This window comes from Chanodichthys erythropterus, chromosome 16, assembly GCF_024489055.1.
Source record: "Chanodichthys erythropterus isolate Z2021 chromosome 16, ASM2448905v1, whole genome shotgun sequence".
Classification (NCBI taxonomy): domain Eukaryota; kingdom Metazoa; phylum Chordata; class Actinopteri; order Cypriniformes; family Xenocyprididae; genus Chanodichthys; species Chanodichthys erythropterus.
Window position 1 is genome coordinate 25,781,311 of NC_090236.1, and position 18,422 is coordinate 25,799,732.

General features: G+C 37.2%; 2 protein-coding genes across 5 annotated transcripts; one reads left to right on the forward strand and one right to left on the reverse strand.

The window, feature by feature from the left end:
* Positions 1-430: 430 nt before the first annotated feature.
* bokb (BCL2 family apoptosis regulator BOK b) lies at positions 431-6,231 on the reverse strand. The gene is made up of 4 exons (XM_067363393.1): positions 4,723-6,231; positions 4,135-4,263; positions 1,346-1,509; positions 431-753 (listed from the first exon to the last, which is right to left on the reverse strand). Exons 1-4 carry the CDS (start codon positions 4,958-4,960, stop codon positions 634-636), a joined length of 651 nt encoding a protein of 216 aa, XP_067219494.1. The 5' UTR covers positions 4,961-6,231; the 3' UTR covers positions 431-633.
* Positions 6,232-8,253: 2,022 nt separating this feature from the next.
* stk25b (serine/threonine kinase 25b) lies at positions 8,254-17,995 on the forward strand. Of its 4 annotated transcripts, none has more exons than XM_067362320.1 (11): positions 8,254-9,270; positions 9,587-9,817; positions 10,980-11,036; positions 11,155-11,263; positions 11,384-11,541; positions 11,830-12,015; positions 13,126-13,271; positions 13,446-13,554; positions 15,072-15,143; positions 15,314-15,450; positions 17,722-17,995. In XM_067362320.1, exons 1-11 carry the CDS (start codon positions 9,241-9,243, stop codon positions 17,759-17,761), a joined length of 1,275 nt encoding a protein of 424 aa, XP_067218421.1. In that variant the 5' UTR covers positions 8,254-9,240; the 3' UTR covers positions 17,762-17,995. The 4 variants fall into 4 exon arrangements, with proteins under 4 accessions (XP_067218421.1, XP_067218422.1, XP_067218424.1 ...); XM_067362321.1 differs by lacking the exon at positions 8,254-9,270 and adding an exon at positions 10,686-10,743 and having other exon boundaries at positions 9,675-9,866; XM_067362322.1 differs by lacking the exon at positions 8,254-9,270 and adding an exon at positions 10,686-10,743 and having other exon boundaries at positions 9,682-9,817.
* The last annotated feature ends 427 nt before the right edge of the window (positions 17,996-18,422 follow it).

Consider the following 18,422-nt stretch of genomic DNA (forward strand, 5'->3'; position numbering starts at 1 on the left):
ATTTAGTCCGAGAGCTTTCTGTCCCTACGTTGAAAATGTATGTACGGTATACTGTCCATGTCCAGAAAGGTAATAAAAACATCATCAAAGTAGTCCATGTGACATCAGAGGGTTAGTTAGAAATTTTTGAAGCATCGAAAATACAGTTTGGTTCAAAAATAACAAAAACTACAACTTTATTCAGCATTGTCTTCTCTTCCGGGTCTGTTGTCAATCTGCGTTCACGACTCCGCAGTGACACTGCTAAGTCAATTCTAACTGACCCTCTGATGTCACATGGACTACTTTGATGATGTTTTTATTACCTTTCTGGACATGGACAGTATACCGTACATACACTTTCAATGGAGGGACAGAAAGCTCTCGGACTAAATCTAAAATATCTTAAATTGTGTTCCGAAGATGAACGAGGTCTTATGGGTTTGGAACGACATGAGGGTGAGTCATTAATGACATTTTCATTTATGGGCGAACTAACCCTTTAAGGTGCAGTTGAACCTGGGTGACGTGCTGTAATCTTTGTGAGGGTCCGTTTGCTCTCCAGGGCTCCACAAACAGTACAATGGACCATTCAAATAGTTCTGGGAGGGAAAGTTTCAGTTCTCAGTCAATAGGATGACTTCCTGCACAAGGCTACTTCGTCAAGTAGATGTACATGGTCTTTATGAATTCCCTCCATGATAATACAGCTGTTGATAACCAATGGGCATGAGCTCTAGAGTCCATGTTCACCACACATTTTGAAATGTCGCCCTGGAAAGAAAGATGAAAAGAAAACATTGACATGTTATCAAATACAATACTATTCAAATGTTAAGTCTCTTATGCTCTAAAAAAATAAACTGCAATTTATTCCTGTGATGGTAAAGCTGAATTTTCAGCATCATTACTCCAGCCTTCAGCGTCACATGATCCTTCAGAAAGCATTCTTATATACTGATTTGATGCTCAAGTAACTTTTCATATTATTATCAATGTTGAAAACAGTTGTTCTGCTTAATACTTTTATGGAAACAATGATATAGAACACCATTTATTTCAAACAAATCTTCAATCAAACATAATGTCTTGTTATACACTCTTGATCCATTTAACATATTCTTGCTGAAATTAAATTTTAAAAGTATATAAAAAAAACAACTTACTGACCCCAAACTTTTTAATGGTAGTGTGTAGTATGCACTTAAATGTATAGTATGAAATTACAGTAGCACAAAGAAAATAGTTAAATGTGTTAACAGAATGACTACAGGTGGGTAACAATACTTCATTTCCTCATTTGGCCTCTAGAGGTCAGGACCAATCTTGGTTCATGCAGAAGGCAGTACAGAGAATGAACGTTTACCCATCCTCCTCTCTTTTTGAGCCATGGGACCAGGCTCCTACGCGCAAATTCTCCCAGACTGTCCACAATGGTGTGCACCATGACTGGATGGCCCTGTCGCACACAGTCCACAGCCAGCCCAGCAGCTACAGCATAGATGGCCACCACTTTGCCCCATGTGATCCCTTGAAAGTAAAAGCAATTCTGTGAGCAGAAGGTACTGAGCTATCCATTCTGAGCACCACAAACTCTCTCTTGCTTTCGCATTAATCATACTAGCTTTTAAAAAAAAAAATTCTCAAATAATATTAAAACCAGGTTAGAATGAGAATTCAGTTAGGGCTGCAAGTCCTAGATTTGCCCATATCTTATGCAAATGTAAATGTATCGCCAAAGATTTATTCCTGTGATAGCAAAGCTGAATTTTCAGCAGCCATTCCGCCACTCTTCAGTGTCACATGATCCTTCAGAAATCATTCTGATATGCTGAATTTTACTTCAAAAGAACAGCATTCATTTGAAATAGTATTTTGCCTATCGAAATAAAATTGGCTTTACTGTCAATGCGACCTTGCTGAATAAAAGTATTAATTTCTATAAACAAAAATAATCTTACTATCTCCAAACATTTGAAAAGTAGTGTATGTGTGTGATTTACAAATGTATTTGACTGTATACTATCCCCTTACCATTTAGGGTTGCCATGATTTTGCCAAGTAAGACATGTGATCATCTTTTGTTGACCCTGGAACAACATTCCTGTCCAAAAGCATAGTCCTATCCCTACCCATAACTTATCCCTAAAATCAGAGGGAAATGATAGGTGAATAAGAATGGTGTAGAAGCCCCTAACCCTTGTTGTAAGACTAAACTTGACATTAACTATAAACCTATCCCTCAAATCTGATTGGTTGATTCGAATGTTGTTCCAGTATCAACAAGGATGTTCTACTTGGTGAAATCACATACATCTACCTGTTTTTTTTGTTTGTTTTTTTTCTGTCGAGTCACTTGTTTTGTTCAAGAAAGAATCACTCTTTTTGAATGAATCTGTTGAGTGAATGATTCACTCCTAAAGATAGTCACTTGTTTCCACCTACTGGCAATATAATATAACCTGCAGAAAGAGTCATTCTCACTACTACTCATACTGACGCCTGGAACATGCAAACACAGACAAGCAGAGTGAATCAAACGTTGAACTGATCCAGCAAACCATTTTTCCTCACAAAACATTTCTTCATACTCTTTCAATCAACAATGTCTTCAAAAGGTCATTTAAACTACAGTACAGCATTTTGTAGTTATTTTAGAAATGACAACCTCTGTCTAAAACAAAGACTTTCCGCCATGAAAAATATTCTAAGAATAAAATCTTAGAATCACATCTAAGACAGCATCTAACAGTTAAGATTAGTAAACCTATTCAACTACATGATGGTGCAGCTCTGCTGTGCTGATGATGTAACAGGAAGGCTAACACCATTAATTCTCAGCATTAACTGCTGTGCTTCACTAATGATGAGCCAAGAGTCAGGGACTATGCCAATTGTTTACGTTTTTTCATCTTTAGGATTCACGTAAGATAAAATCATCACAGAACTATACCTTACTACAGGAGATGGAAAGAGAAGATTGTCGGGCAGAGTAGAATGATGTTGACATGGTTTTGGACTACATCACAACCACCATGTACATCAAGAAGAAACAGAACCAAGATAAAATATGTGACCAAATATGTACAAAGAGAAGAATGTGGGTATGACCTTTTTAGGGTTTTTTCCATGTTCCGAAAAAAGACCACTGAAGAACTTAAATTAAACCACTAGAGATGGTGATCAAAGTGCCCCTTTCAAACACACTACTGAAATCTAATAATAGGTTCAAGTCAATAGCTCTTCCAGTATAGACAATTTTAATGTAATTTAATAAAAACATTACATTTATTATGTTTATGTCCTGAACGGTTTTTAAAGCTCAAACTCTGTGCAGGCTAACATCACTTCATTCACATTTGGAACGAATCCCACAATCTCCAAATTCCCTCCATTTATAGTAAAGATACCCTCATGTGCAGTGCTGCATTTTTTTTGTCTGTCCCAAAACAGCCTCTATTGCCAATTATTTACAGAATATAATAATAGTATTAATAATAACAACAAAATATAATAATAAAAGAAAATGAAAGTAAATAAAATACTTTAAAGTCACCATGAAATCACATTTTTTTAATGGAATATTGACATATATATATGTGTGTGTGTATATTATATATATATATATATATATGTGTGTATATTATATATATATATATATATATATATATATATATATATATATATATATATATATATATATATATATTATATATATATATATATATATTATTTTATATATATATATATATATATATATATATATATATATATGTGTGTATATTATATATATATATATATTATTTTATATATATATATGTGTGTATATATATATAAAATCATAAATTATTAACTCATGCCTCATGCACACATCATTTATTTTTTATATGTTTTATATTTTTAATATAAAATTTATATTTTTAAATTTACGTGCCCTTGTAAACTTTAATCAAAATAACCCTTCCACTTGAAACGACGTGTTTTCTGATGATGTGTTTCTCGGCACAATTCCGGTTGGAACATAATTTCATGCAGAATTTAAAAGCACTAAATATTCATTAATAAAAAAATTAAAAAAACTTTAATGCAGGGCCAGGTCATGCCCACAAACACTGCCTATGAAACACCTGTTATACTGTTTTCAAGCTCACCTACCCATGGCTAGGATCTCTGTCGCTACAGAGAGGAAGGCATCTGACACCACAGCCTCCACTGCTACACTGATGTTCAGCTGCTTCGCAATATTACGATACACATATGGGCGCATACACTCCAGTTCATCACCTGTAAAACAAAGCAAAACCAGTAAAATAGCTTAAATATACACTCAATAGACAATAAGAGGGATATGTCCCCCCAGACCTCCCAATAATAGGAATGGTCAAACAAAATAGGTTTTTCTATGTTTGAATCAACCCGAATACACAATATGTGGTTACAGCCTTGATACACACTTATATATAAATTACAGTGTAACATTAAGAAAGAAAGAAAGAAAGAAAGAAAGAAAGAAAGAAAGAAAGAAAGAAAGAAAGAAAGAAAGAAAGAAAGAAAGAAAGAAAGAAAGAAAGAAAGAAAGAAAGAAAGAAAGAAAGAAAGAAAGAAAGAAAGAAAGAAAGAAAGAAAGAAAGAAAGAAAGAACATTTGATTTTTACATATTGATGTTTATGTCAGATGATAAATGCTAAAATATCATCACACCTATTACAAGCATCAATTCACACTCACTCCTGGTTCTCTTACCCAGTTTAAGAAGCACCGCAGATACATCTGCAAGAGCTCCGTGTGGCTCGGGCAGATCTGGCTCAACTTTTGACCAGCTGAGTCCTTCCCTTAGGATTCTGGAGTGAATGAAGTCTCTACAAAGTTCCTTGGACTGAGAGACGAGCTCTTTTTCCGTGGGAGTCCGGTCAAACACCTCCATCATCTCCGCGGCGAACACGGTCACGGGGGATCGCTCAAACACGGTCATGTCCCGCATGTTTGTTTGGCACGAGCTAAAACTACAGCAGCTTCGCTGGTTGAGTTCACTGGACAGGTAGCCTACATAAACACCCCACAGACTCCACTAACAACACGAAGCGCATTTCCAGGACGAACGTTTAGACAAATTAAATGTGAAACAGGTTCGCCGTAACGCCAATCAGGGAAAACAACTACAACTGAACAGCCCAAACTTAACTCCCTCGCTAGCAAATTGATTTACACTGATCGATCAACTTCCGCTGCTAGATTTGCTCATTTCTCATCTTCAGTGTCTCTTCTTCCATGTTTCGCATAAGAACATACGATGCTGAAATGGGCTTTCTGTCATATTTCCATCGGTCTGTTTGAGGTCGCTGTTCGCTTGTGCCCTGGATCTGACACTTGGAAGCGATTTTTCTCGCTACCTGGAACGCTTAGGTAACCACTAATCAACCAAGTGAACGGCTTAGTCCAAATATAAACAGTCTCTGGCATCCTGGCACGGCTCACAATACTTTTAGTCCATGAAACTAGTCATTTCAAATCATTTCAACTCCTTCAAATCCAAGGTTATTTATCAAATTAATACAATACGTCGTATAGCATGCAACATTAATAATAATTTCGTAAAAAATCACTCTTATATTAAAAGACGAGGCTTTTATCAAACAGACCCAGAACGTGAATGCTTCACATAAAATGCTTATTTCATATAATGATTCTTACCCAAGGATCAATGGGAAGTTCATTCATGCTTTGCTCTAGTGGTGACCGCGTAAGTTATTATCTGTCTATGTTTAGCGAGCTAATCCTCTCATTACAAACCAACACAACAGTTTAAAGTCCTGTGTTTGACTCGTGAATAGACCTCAGTGTGGTGGGAATGTGGATATGTTTTTATCTGACATTGCATCATATTTTCACATGATGGTAACCGTGTAAAAGGTATGAGAGTTCACTTGCAAGTCAAGTTTACAGGGAAGCCACTTTCATTCATTGCATCCGTCATGCTTTCTTCATAGTAGGCTTATTCACTCACTGCATGCCATATAGCCTAACTAAAATAATGTAATCTATCCGACCAAAAAAAAAAAAAAAAAAAAAAAGTACAGGGGGTAGCAAACCTGTTTTGACCCATATACCTTTGACATTAAATTAGCGCAAACTGTAGCCTAATTCATAGACTTTATTTGGTTTATCCTACTGTACACGGTAGCCTGTTTGTGTACTGTATTTTGTCAAACATTAAATTTTTATGCAATCGCATTATGCTGTTAAAGGGATAGTTCTCCCAAAAATGCAAATTCTGTCATCATTTACTCACTCTCAAGTTGTTCCAAACCTGTATAAATTTCTTTGTTCTGCTGTACACAAAGGAAGATATTTGGAAGAATGTTTGTAACCAAGTAGATCTCGCCCCCCATTTACTACCATAGCGGGAAAAATAAATACTATGGTAGTCAATGGGGGCGAGACATGCCTGGTTACAAAAATTCTTCCAAATATCTTCCTTTGTGTTCAGCAGAACAAAGAAATTTATACAGGTTTGGAACAACATTAAGGGGAGGAAATTATGACAGAATATTCATTTTTGGGTGAACTATCCCTTTAAGCTTTATAAATCTATTTAGTGTAGATTTAAGTTGTAATAGGCCTTTATATAGCAGTTAAAGGCCCACTGAAGAGTCTTGGAACGCACAGCATTATTTAATGTGTTGACGTATTTCAACTGAAACAGGAAGACGGGCGATATATCGAACAGCCCCGCCCACTCTTTAAAATAGCCAATAGCATTTCGTTTATATCACAGCTCAGCCAGAGCCGTTAGTCTCTGTAAAACCTTTCCTTTTAATCTCTAACCGTTTCTCCTCATAATGTCCTCATAATATTGCTTATATACAGCATTCTGTGCAGAATTCAAATGGGTCCGATACATTTCGTGGTCTGAGCAGACTTATGGATATGATCTGTGCTCTCGTGTCTCTGGACCGGAGCAGACTGTGCTCGCACTGCAGCGGTTCATGTGACACTAACGCAAAATCGGACTTCATTCGCATCAGAGGAAAGCATATTTGCACTGTCTGAATTGTTCCCTATTCTCTATATAGTGCACTATGTGCCATTCACCATGAAGAAACTAGTAAATGTGTGAACAAATGACCGATTTCAGCCGAGGCTTCAGCATCTGTAAGAGTGTAGGAGGAGGATTTTAGAGAGCATTTGATTGGACAGAAGATTTGACGAGAAGCTGAAGTGCGATGTGATGTCATGAAAATCCGTTTTGGAACACACCAGCTTATTCATAACCTTGAGGCCGTGTGTCCACCAGAGCGTTTTTAGCCAGCTGAAAACGCTAGGCGCTCTGCTTAAAACGCCAGTCTGTGAGCGCTTGAGAGCGCTTCTGCAGCGGTGAGACGCTTTGTTGCTATGATACGGAATATCCGTGTCACTGTTACTTATAACTGATTTTGCAGGTAACTTGTTTCAGACTAAAAATGTTCACACGATGTGGAATTACTTGCTATGTATGTTCGGAGACCAGCAATATTAATTTCTCATCCATTTTGTTTCTGTTTTTTAATGTCGCTGTACAGCAAGAGTGTGACAGTTGGTCAGAGTTGTATTTGTCCCGCCCCTCCTCCACTCTGATTGGACGGCTGGCTAAAAAGTGACAGTGATGAGCACAGTGTTTTACTCAAAGTTGAACATTCTTCAACTCGAGGCGACCAGTAAAAAACGCCCAGCTCTCAGCGCTTGAGCGTGAAAAAGACGCTCAGTGCCTCGTTACGCTCTCGGCGTTTAAAAAACGCAGCGTTCCCATTGAAAACAATTGAAAAAATACGCTAGCAGCTGGAAAAAACGCTTAGGCAGACACACATATTCATAAAAGCTAAAAAACTTACATTTTGATATCAGGGGGACTTTAAAGTCACCATTGACAATTGACAAATTGACAGTATTTTTTTTAATATATATATATATATATATATATTGCAGTATTATAAATGATTAATCCCTGCACATCATTGTTTTTTTTTTGTTTGTTTTTTATTCATGTTTACGCGAGGGCGAGACAAACTGTCACTCACATGAGATCACAGCAAACCACAACCATCCAATGATCCAATCAATTCCCGGTGGACAAAATCAAGTACTGTACCGCCCTACATTTTTTTTCTTGTTTGAGAAGCCATTTCCCTCAGATTTACATCACAATAGGGAAGAAAATACTATCACAACTTCCATTTCATGCCGACTTTAAAGTCAAAATGGACAATTTTTGTCCAGTATTTATAATAAACAAATTATCTGTGAACATCATTTAAAAAAATAAATTGTGTGTCTTTGTAATCTTTAATCAAAATAACTTCCCCTTCCTCTTGCATCAACTTCTCTGATGACATGTTTACTGGCATGGGGGCGGGACATCCTGTCACTCTCATGAGAACTGATCAGTAGCAAACCACAACCATTCAATCAATTCTAAATTACAAAATCAAGTCCCACCATACATTTTTCTTGTTTGAAAAGCTGTCAGATATACGTCACAACAAGGAAGGAAAGAATAATCATAACTTCCATTTCATGCCGACATTTATGCTGGGATCCTTCTGAAGGATATGCAGAGCGGCATGCAGCCAGGAACAGCACATGGTTTGACCAATTTTCCCTCATTTTTAGCATCTATCCTTCTTTCTCCTTATTACCACATCATGGTCCATTTCTCCTCACCCAATCGGTGTCATTAAATTTGATTCTAAATAATTTTTGCAGCTTGTTGTACATAAATGCTCTATTGTTTTTACTGGGAGAAAGTTTTGTGTTCTGTAATTTTTTATTATGTTTTAAAGTATATGTTAAATTCTATCCCTGCTGCTAATATAACTACAACTCCCACAATTCCCCGTTGCTTGACTCAGAAGTTGCGCATGCGCTGTGTCTCCTATTATTTTGTTCTCCCGCAAGCAATAAATGAAGAGCCGCCCGAACGTGCGTTGATCAGTACAAAACAATTACAAGCGGAAAGCGATTTTTTCGTACGCAGATACTTTCATACATGGAGTCACACGACACCTAACTGTCATTCTCGCCAGGCTGTGGGGTCCGCCATCAGGGGATCGGAGGCCGAAAACACGGCAGACGAACAGGACATGCAGAGGTGTTTTTGTATGTAAAAGCTAGCTAGCTAAGCAAGGGTTCGGAGGAGGAACAGCAAAACCTTAAAGAGTTTTACAGCACTCCTCCTTTGGCAGAAAGGGCGACATCTGCTCTCATCCACACCGACCTGCCGTTAGGATGGCGCACCTCCGCGACATGCAGAACCAGGTAAATCCGCAGCCCAGCCGAGTCTCTTCATCCTGCATGCAGGGGTATTAATCTCATAATCAGGAAAATCACAGTGATGTTTAGTGAGCCTGTCATGTCTTGACATTTCTCTGTTTAGAGTAATTGAGGGCTGTCTTGACGTTATATTGTGTCTTTTTAGTTTTTTTGTTACATTTCATGTCATATCTGTTTCAGTCAATTTAAATTGTATATATGTAAATAGTATATATGTTGCCAATAGTAAATGCTCACTGATACTCTTCTACACCTTTTTCGTTGTATCTCACATAAGAACTCTTCTGTCTCTCTCGCACAGAATTCCCGGCTTGACCCGGAGGAGTATTTCACAAAGCAGGAGCGCATTGGGAAGGGGTCTTTTGGTGAGGTCTACAAGGGCATCAACAATCGCACTAAAGAGGTAGTGGCCATCAAGATCATCGACCTGGAGGAGGCGGAAGATGAGATCGAGGACATTCAGCAGGAGATCACGGTGCTCAGCCAGTGTGACAGCCCCTATGTCACCAAATACTATGGCTCATATCTGAAGGTACACTCTCCCATTGTTTGGGATCTCAGGCGTGTACAGACAAACAATAGTAAGAGTTTTTTTTTAACGTCATTATAGCATCTTTTAAAGTCAACATGAAATCACTTTCTTACTGCATGTTGAAATGATTTATCAATGCATTATTCCAAAGAAAAATGTTACCTTTTATGAAAATGTAATACCTTTCTTCTTCTGAAGTAACTCTCCTTCTTCGCTGTCACCACTTAAGTCGTGCGAGATATTGGATAATATTAACCAATGGCCAAATAGCTAGGTTTTTACAACCTGGAGAGAGCTGTTTTCCCATTCATCTCAATAGATAGTGTTTAGTGTTTAGCTAATGTGGGCAATTTTTAAATCTGCCATATTTACTCATGGATACTCTGTTCATCTGCCCGGTTGTTTTTAGCCAGTCACCTTAACAGAAATTTTGCTGAAATTTGCTGTTTGCATCACACAAACACGCACAAACATCTACTATAATATCCTGAAATATTTCTGATTTAACGTTGCATGGAAAAATTGTCAAAATCCAACTAATCTGAATGGCTGTCAAAAGGAAAAAGATGCTCCTTGCTGCTCAATGGTGTAATAACTGCATCTGCAAGCAGGGGCTGATGGGCTGTGCCAAACACTGAGTCCTACGCAAACTCTCATTTAGTTCGTAATGTCCACCGTCCAATCAATTTCTTATGTATGATATCAGTCCTGCCCTATATTTTCTCTTATTACATATCCTGTTTCAATTGGAATTTTTTTTTAATCTCCTTTATGTTGGCATACATGCAAAATCCAGATCTGTCATGATTTCTGACAAATTCTTCCAGAAACTAAAGTCTGCACCTTCACTCTTAAAATGTTTTCACAGCAATGCCATAGAACAACAATTTCGGGCTCCCCAAAAACATTTTACTCATCAGTTAAAGGTTAAAGGACCATTTTTTCTTACTCTAAAGAGATTTTCCAATGTTGTTCAATGATAAAGGTTCCATGGATGTTAAAGTTTCTTCATGGAACCATCAATGACAAAAAAGAACCTTTATTTTAAGTCACATGATAAAATACCTACTGGAGTCATGTTGAAATATGAACACTAAATTCAACAAATGTCATGTGACACTTGAAGAAATGGTGTTTGTGTTATTTTTGCCCTTGTCTATAGGGAACTAAGCTGTGGATCATCATGGAGTATTTAGGAGGTGGTTCTGCTTTAGATCTTGTAAGTAGATCAACAGTGGCTCTTCAGTTATGTAAATGTTTTCATGCGTGCATTCATGTGATCATAAGAGCCTTCAGCTTTTTTAAATTTGTCTTCTACTTTCCTTCACACATCTCAGTTGAAACCAGGACCGCTAGAGGAGACGTACATCGCCACTATACTGAGGGAGATTCTGAAGGGTTTGGAATACTTGCATTCGGAAAGGAAGATTCACCGTGATATCAAAGGTGTGATAACGCACGTCTGCCTACTCAATCAGGCCAGCTAGGAATGGCTTCATATTTAATCATTTGCTTTGTGTGAAATCTGATCTCTGTGCTGATGATTCATGTCGTGTCTTGTGGCAGCTGCCAACGTGCTGCTGTCTGAGCAGGGGGATGTGAAGCTGGCAGACTTTGGGGTGGCGGGACAGCTCACAGACACCCAGATCAAGAGAAACACTTTTGTGGGAACTCCTTTCTGGATGGCTCCAGAGGTCATCAAACAGTCTGCGTATGATTTTAAGGTGCGGAGATCCAGATACTTTTCTCCGTGTGCAAAGGAAGATTTGAATATTAATATGCAAATGTGTCTGCAGAGCTGTGAAAACAAACGTTCAGCACTCTGGCAGAAAGGCTGGAGTGGTAAAACTGTTCCCAAGCATTCAGCTTTCTTTTTTTTTTAGTGGTTGGCATGGAGACCAGTCACTAACAGAGTTTACATTTTAGCGTAGTAGCAGCTAATCATATACATATTTGTATAATAACCAGTTGAGATCAACAAAGACTGTTTGGTTTGCTTTTTTTGGCTGCAGGCGGATATTTGGTCCTTGGGAATTACAGCTATTGAACTAGCGAAAGGGGAACCCCCAAACTCTGACCTGCATCCAATGCGAGTGCTGTTTCTCATTCCCAAGAACACTCCCCCGACGCTGGAGGGCTCCTACAGCAAACCCTTCAAGGAGTTTGTAGAGGCGTGCCTCAATAAAGACCCTCGCTTTGTGAGTATTCGGCATTGAATTTCTCAGAATAATCCAAATGTACGCTACTGATCAAAAGTTTGGACTAGTTAAGATGTTTTTTAAAGAAGTCTTTTGCTCACCAAGGCCGCATTTTATTGTGAAATTTCACTACACTTTAAAAGAGCTGTATGAATGTATTTTTAAATTTAATTTATTCCTATGATGGCAAAGCTAAATTTTCATTATCATTACATAATGGTTAGAGAGTCCGACTGGTAACCCGAAGGTTGCGGGTTCAATTCTCAATACCGGCAGGAAATGACTGAGGTTTCCTTGAGCAAGGCACTTAACCTCCAATTGCTCCCCGGGTGCCATTGCAAAATGTTTGCCCACTTGCTCCGGGGGTGTGTGTGCACGGTTTGCAGTGTGTGTGCATTTTTGGGAGGGTGAGGGTGACTTATGAGGTCACTACCCCATGTCCCCATTTTTCAAAAAGGTTAAAGATCATACAGAATGAGTTTTTTTTTTTTTTTTTGAGAAAGGAAAAATGTGGGCAGTTTCCTGTGATGGGTAGGTTTCGGTGGTTGGTGGTGTAGGGTGATTAGAAAATTTGGTTTGTACAGTATAAAACCATTACGCATATAAAAAGTCCCCGCAATTCACATAAGCAAACTTGTGTGTGTGTGTGTGTGTGTGTGTGTTCACTACTCACTGCTCCTAATGTGTGTGCACTAACTTGGATGGGTTAAATACAGAGGACAAATTCCGAGTATGGGGAATTTTTTGAAAAGTATTAATTAAAAAAAAAATCTGTTACCACAAACCTTTGAATGGTAGTCTATCACTGTTTCCACAAAAATATTAAGCAGCAAAAACCGTTTTCAACACTGATAATAATAATAATAAGAAATGTTTCTGAAGAATCATGTGACACTGAAGACTAGAGTAATGATGCTGAAAATTCAGCTTTGCATCACAGGAATAAATTACATTTTAAAAATTAATGAAATAGTTCTTTCTTTCTTCAATATTTTTTCACAAAATGTTATAGCAAACACTAATTGTATTCCGACATCTCAAGATTTTTGACATGAGGCAGTAAAAAATCGAGCATCCTGAGCAAGACATTACTATTCTGGTTATGTGCAGCGGCCCACCGCCAAGGAGTTACTGAAGCACAAATTCATCACACGCTACACCAAGAAAACCTCCTATCTGACTGAGCTGATTGACCGATACCGCCGCTGGAAGTCTGAAGGCCATGGAGACGAGTCTAGCTCTGATGATTCTGACATGTATGTCATTCATCTATCCATTATAATGTACATACTCTACAATCAATAACAGCCCTCGAATTCATCATGATGTATTATTCATTTCCTATTACTTGAGCTATGTCCTTTTAATTAGATCTCTGGTGAATTTATCCTCATGAGTTATATCCTCTGTTTCTCCTTGTACTCGAACAGGGATGGCGATAGTGATGATAGAGACCAGTGTCCCATGTGGACGTTCCCCACAGTCCGACCCAGCTCCATGAACAAGCTCCAGAAGGGCTACACAAACACAGACTCAGAGGTGAGGATTCCAACATTTCATAGTTGTTTTAGAAACCAAATTCAAAATAATAAAATTTTAGTAGTGGAATTTCACTATTCATGATACCAATTTTGATATCACAGCAAAAGCAATATGTGGTTAAAAAGTTATGAAAACAAAAACAATGAAATGTTTCATTTTTCAAAGAAGCAACGTTGCTTCAAAAGTTTCACAAAATGATTCAAATAATCAGTCAGAAATAAAGACAAAGAAATGATGAGTAGTGAGTTTTTCTCCAGGGTTCCTGCAGGTTTTTGAAAAGACTTAAATTCAGTTTGGTCAAATTTAAGGTCACACAAAGTCTACATATTGTATAACAAAAGTCTTAATCATCATATTAGAGGTCTTACATTTGATGACAGGAAAACTGGAATCACGATACATGGCCTAATGTGATTTATTATACTTAAAAAGGATATGATTTAATTACATAATTGTGGCACTGTTGCACATTTTCACATGCTCAAGGTTTCAGAGCAGTTTGCAGTCAATGAATACCTTGCATTTATGCCAAGCAATTGCTTATGTTGATAAATTATGATGATCTTTACATTATGGTGTTTATATGGCAATATGTTGAAAATGGCTGTAAGAGTGCATATTTTTATTTCCCTCGTGTCTGAATGAGCAGCTGGAAGATGTAGAGCAGGCCTTTCAAAATAAGTCCCATTGTATTTTGGACTTGATTATATTAAGTCCCACATTATGCTTTTTTTCCTGGAAATTATAGTTTTTTTAGTTGCACAGTAAACTGTATCTGGCATTTAAACTGTAAATGTAAACTGAATCTTTCCTTCCTTTGACAGGAAGCCACAAGAGTTTACAGATAAAGAACATTATTTAACACATTCAACATATAGATTTTTCCTAGTTTCGACACATCATTTTTATTGCCTTTTTGTTTAAACACTATCATTTCAATAAATATGTATACATTGAATAAAATATATCCTTAGTATTTAATTACCCTGTTTTGCAGTGGGATGTGCTGCATGTTTAATGACGTGAAAGCATCTGAAATGCATTTATTTTGAGATTTTATGGGTTTGTTCTTTCTGGACATTCAGTATTAATTTTATTTGTACAGGTCTTAAAGTCTAAAATTTGATTTTAAAAACTCTGCAGATACACTGTTCTCTTTAATATTTAATATAATATACTATTTGATTAATATTAATGGCTTAACAGATGGTAGCAGGTCTATTAGACTGCATTTACACTGCAAGGCCCAGTGTACATACAGATAAAATCCCTGCACCAGAATATGCCTACTTATATAGCAGGCAAAAACCATGAATGAAATGAGCAGTGTCTGAATTCAAATTATTCATAAGACATTTTCTGTTTAATTTGTCATTCAATTATGAAATTTAAAATAAATTCAAAATATTAACAAAAATTATAATAGTCTGTGTTACACCATTTTTGTTTTAGCATTGACCTTGTTTGACATCGCTACATGAAAGGTAATGTTTTGCATTTGAATTGTTTTAAAGGCAGCTGAGACGGTAAAGAGGCAGCCCAAGTCACAATGTTTGTCAGCGCTGGTCTCTCCCATCTTCAGAGAGGTAAAAGCACACAATCTCAAACTCTACACTTGTACATCCTGACTGGAGTTCCCACTGTAAGCTTTATGCTTTTTATCATGGTGGCAGCAGATAAGACAGCAGTAAAGTGTAATAAACGGTGATAAGCTCTATGTGTTATAGAGTTAAATGCAAGTCAATCTGTTCTCCAGCTGAAGGAGAAGAGAAGGGCATGTGGAGGAGGAATGGGTGCCATAGAGGAGCTGGAGAATGCCTTCAACCTGGCAGAAGAGTCTTGCCCTGGCATCTCTGACCTACTGGTCACACATATGATGGAGAGAGTGTGCAGGTGAGCTGATCTCTACGAAGAAACAGCACATTGTTCCACACCCGTAAGAACTTCGTTAATCTTAGGAACACAAATTAAGATATTTTAGTTGAAATCCGATGGCTCATAGGGAGGCCTACATAGGGAGCAATGTCACTTCCTCAGTCAAGATCCATAAAGGTACTAAAAACATATTTAAATCGGTTCATGTGAGTACAGTGGTTTAATATTAATATTATAAAGTGACAAAAATACTTTTGGTGTGGCAAAAAAACAAAATAACGACTTATTTAGTGATGACCGATTTCAAAACACTGCTTCAGAGTTCAGAAAGCATCGGAGCACAGTGAATCAGTGTATGGAATCATGAATTGGATCGCGGGTCAAAACCGCCAAACTGCTGAAATCACGTGACTTTGGCATTCCGAACTGCAGATTCGACACACTGATTCACTTCTGCTCCGATGCTTTCTGAAGCAGTGTTTTGAAATCGGCCATCACTAAATAAGTCGTTATTTTGTTTTTGTTTTTTGGTGCACCAAAAATATTCTCGTTGCTTTATATTATTAATATTGAACCACTGTACTCACATGAACTGATTTAGATGTGTTTTAGTACCTTTATGGATCTTGACTGAGGAAGTGACATTGCTCCCTATGTAGGCCTCACAGAGCCATCGGATTTCAACTAAAACATCTTAATTTGTGTTCCGAAGATTAACGAAGGTCTTACGGGTGTGAAACGACATGATTGTAAGTAATAAATGACAGAATTTTCAATTTTGGGTGAACTAACCCTTTAATATTATTCCTTTCAGTGCACCTAATAAATAGTCTTTTATCAGTTAGTAAAGACCGTTTCAAGTAATATTGCAAAAAATGTATAAAACAAAAACATCTTCTTTAGCACCTTTTAAAGGGATAGTTCACCCAAAAATGAAAATTTGCTGTTAATTTACTTACCCTCAGGCAATATAAGATTTAGGTGACTTTTTTTTCTTCAATAGTAAAGAACATTTTTAACTGAAACTGTGGTCCTTGGTGATACAAGTCAATAGCTACCGTCACTTTAAAGATTAAAAAAAAAAAACACATACAGGCAAAACAAAATTAATACTCTGCTCCTGACAATACTTTCTTATGAAGTGAAACGATCTGTGCCAGAAACTGAACATTATTTAAAACATTACCACAGCCTCAGCAAATGGTCTTGACTGCATTCACTTCAGTCTGAAGCATGAGCTTCCTGACGCATAATGAAATATATGCAGGAGCAAATCCACAGTGAGTTTAAAACCGAGAGGAAAGATGCGTGTGTTGTATTGTTCATCAAAATCGTACTTGCTTGTGCTTATCCTGGATGCAGCAACCTATATATGCGTGATCTCAATCGAGCAGATTGACTTTTCACAGATTCTCAATGTTCTCGACGTCATTATGTGACAGAAAGCCAAACTTGTACAGTGTGAAACGATGCAGTGTGTTCAGAAAGTATCAGAATGTTACGATTAGATGCTTAAAGGGATAGTTCACCCAAAAATTATCCAATGATTTGTTGATTGTTGGTGTATTCTTTCAGATGAGCACAATCGGATTTATATTAAAAAATATCCTGACTCTTCCAAGCTTTATAATTGTAGCTCTGGGGGTTAGTAAAGGCCTTCTGAAGCAAAGCAATGGGTTTTTGTAAGAATGTCCATATTTAAAACTTTATAATAACTAGCTTCCAGCAGATGGCCGTACACATCAGTTTACAGTGGAAGAGTAACTCCTGACTGGACGCAATGAAGAACACGGAAGCGCAGAGGATAGAGCATAACAAAACGAATTAGATGTCTAAAACAATAATTTTTAAAGAGAAATGTCAGAGGATTTTGATATAAGAGAAGAGGAGCTTCAGTTTGTTGCTCAGCCCTATTTGTTGCTAGCCGGAAGCTAGTTATAATAATTTATTTCTCACTTCAGAAGGCCTTTATTATATGAAAGGATGCACTTTTGTGGGTTTCAAAATCTCACACCCCCTTCACTACCATTATCAAGCTTGGAAGAGCCAGGATATATATTAATAAACTTGATAGTACAGTCAACAATGTATAAAATGAGGATGCACAATGCTGGAGCCTTTATGTAAACCTATCGCATGCAGGACACAGGATCATTTAAGTTATAAGCAATGTGAAACATGAAGCAAGATAACGCTGGATTCCCCAGGATTAATTATTTCAAATGTGAAAAGCCCTTATAAGTATAAATGTCAAATTCTGGTGTTAAACCCACTCTTCTTTTGTATCAGGTTTGCTCTGAATGGCAACACCACGCCATCATCACGGTGAAGCCCCGCCTCTGCTGCTCCTCCCTCCTTCTGATCGAAATCATCAGAGCCCCATCAGGACCACAATACAACTGCCCATCCTCCACCCTCTCTTACTCCCAGAGAACTTTTAATTAGTTATGATTAAATATTTTTACAGTTTTCTTTATAGAATGGAAAGTATTTAAGAGAAAAAGCCATGTCATGGAGCGAACTGTGTTTACCTGTTAGATCAAAATCCTATTATAAAGTGTTTATGGAAACATTGTGTTTGTGTGGTTATTGGTGTGAATTGTGGTAATTACACATTTGTCTAGACCTCTTCAAATATTTAATGAAAAATTTAAAGATAAAATGAAGAAAATGTGCATCATAAAGTAAGGTCCTCAGGTGCCCAGGGGCATAGTTATAATTATAAATACATGTAGGGGAGTCTTATGGTCTTATATTTATTTATAACCAAAACTATGTATTATTAGTTACCATTGTGCAAAAAGCTTGCATAACAAAAATAACAGGAAACGATATTTAATAGTAATAATGTTATCAGACAGTTGAACATAAACATGCTCAAAGATTTATTTGAATTAGGCTCATATATTCTTTGCTTTTAAGAAATGCTCAGATGTGCTTTGTTTTTATGTTCGCTCAAATTATATTCCAGTGGCTGCTCATGACAGTTA

What these genes read in the sequence shown, in the direction of transcription:
- bokb (XM_067363393.1), bottom strand. Translation starts at nt 4,960, where the DNA reads ATGCGGGACATGACCGTGTTTGAGCGATCCCCCGTGACCGTGTTCGCC. An exon ending in TGCGGTGCTTCTTAAACTGG is followed by an intron (nt 4,264 to 4,722) that starts GTAAGAGAACCA and finishes TTTGTTTTACAG; the next exon opens with GTGATGAACTGGAGTGTATG. An exon ending in GACAGAGATCCTAGCCATGG is followed by an intron (nt 1,510 to 4,134) that starts GTAGGTGAGCTT and finishes TTTACTTTCAAG; the next exon opens with GGATCACATGGGGCAAAGTG.
- stk25b (XM_067362320.1), top strand. Translation starts at nt 9,241, where the DNA reads ATGGCGCACCTCCGCGACATGCAGAACCAG. An exon ending in GATTCACCGTGATATCAAAG is followed by an intron (nt 11,264 to 11,383) that starts GTGTGATAACGC and finishes GTCTTGTGGCAG; the next exon opens with CTGCCAACGTGCTGCTGTCT. An exon ending in TCAATAAAGACCCTCGCTTT is followed by an intron (nt 12,016 to 13,125) that starts GTGAGTATTCGG and finishes GGTTATGTGCAG; the next exon opens with CGGCCCACCGCCAAGGAGTT.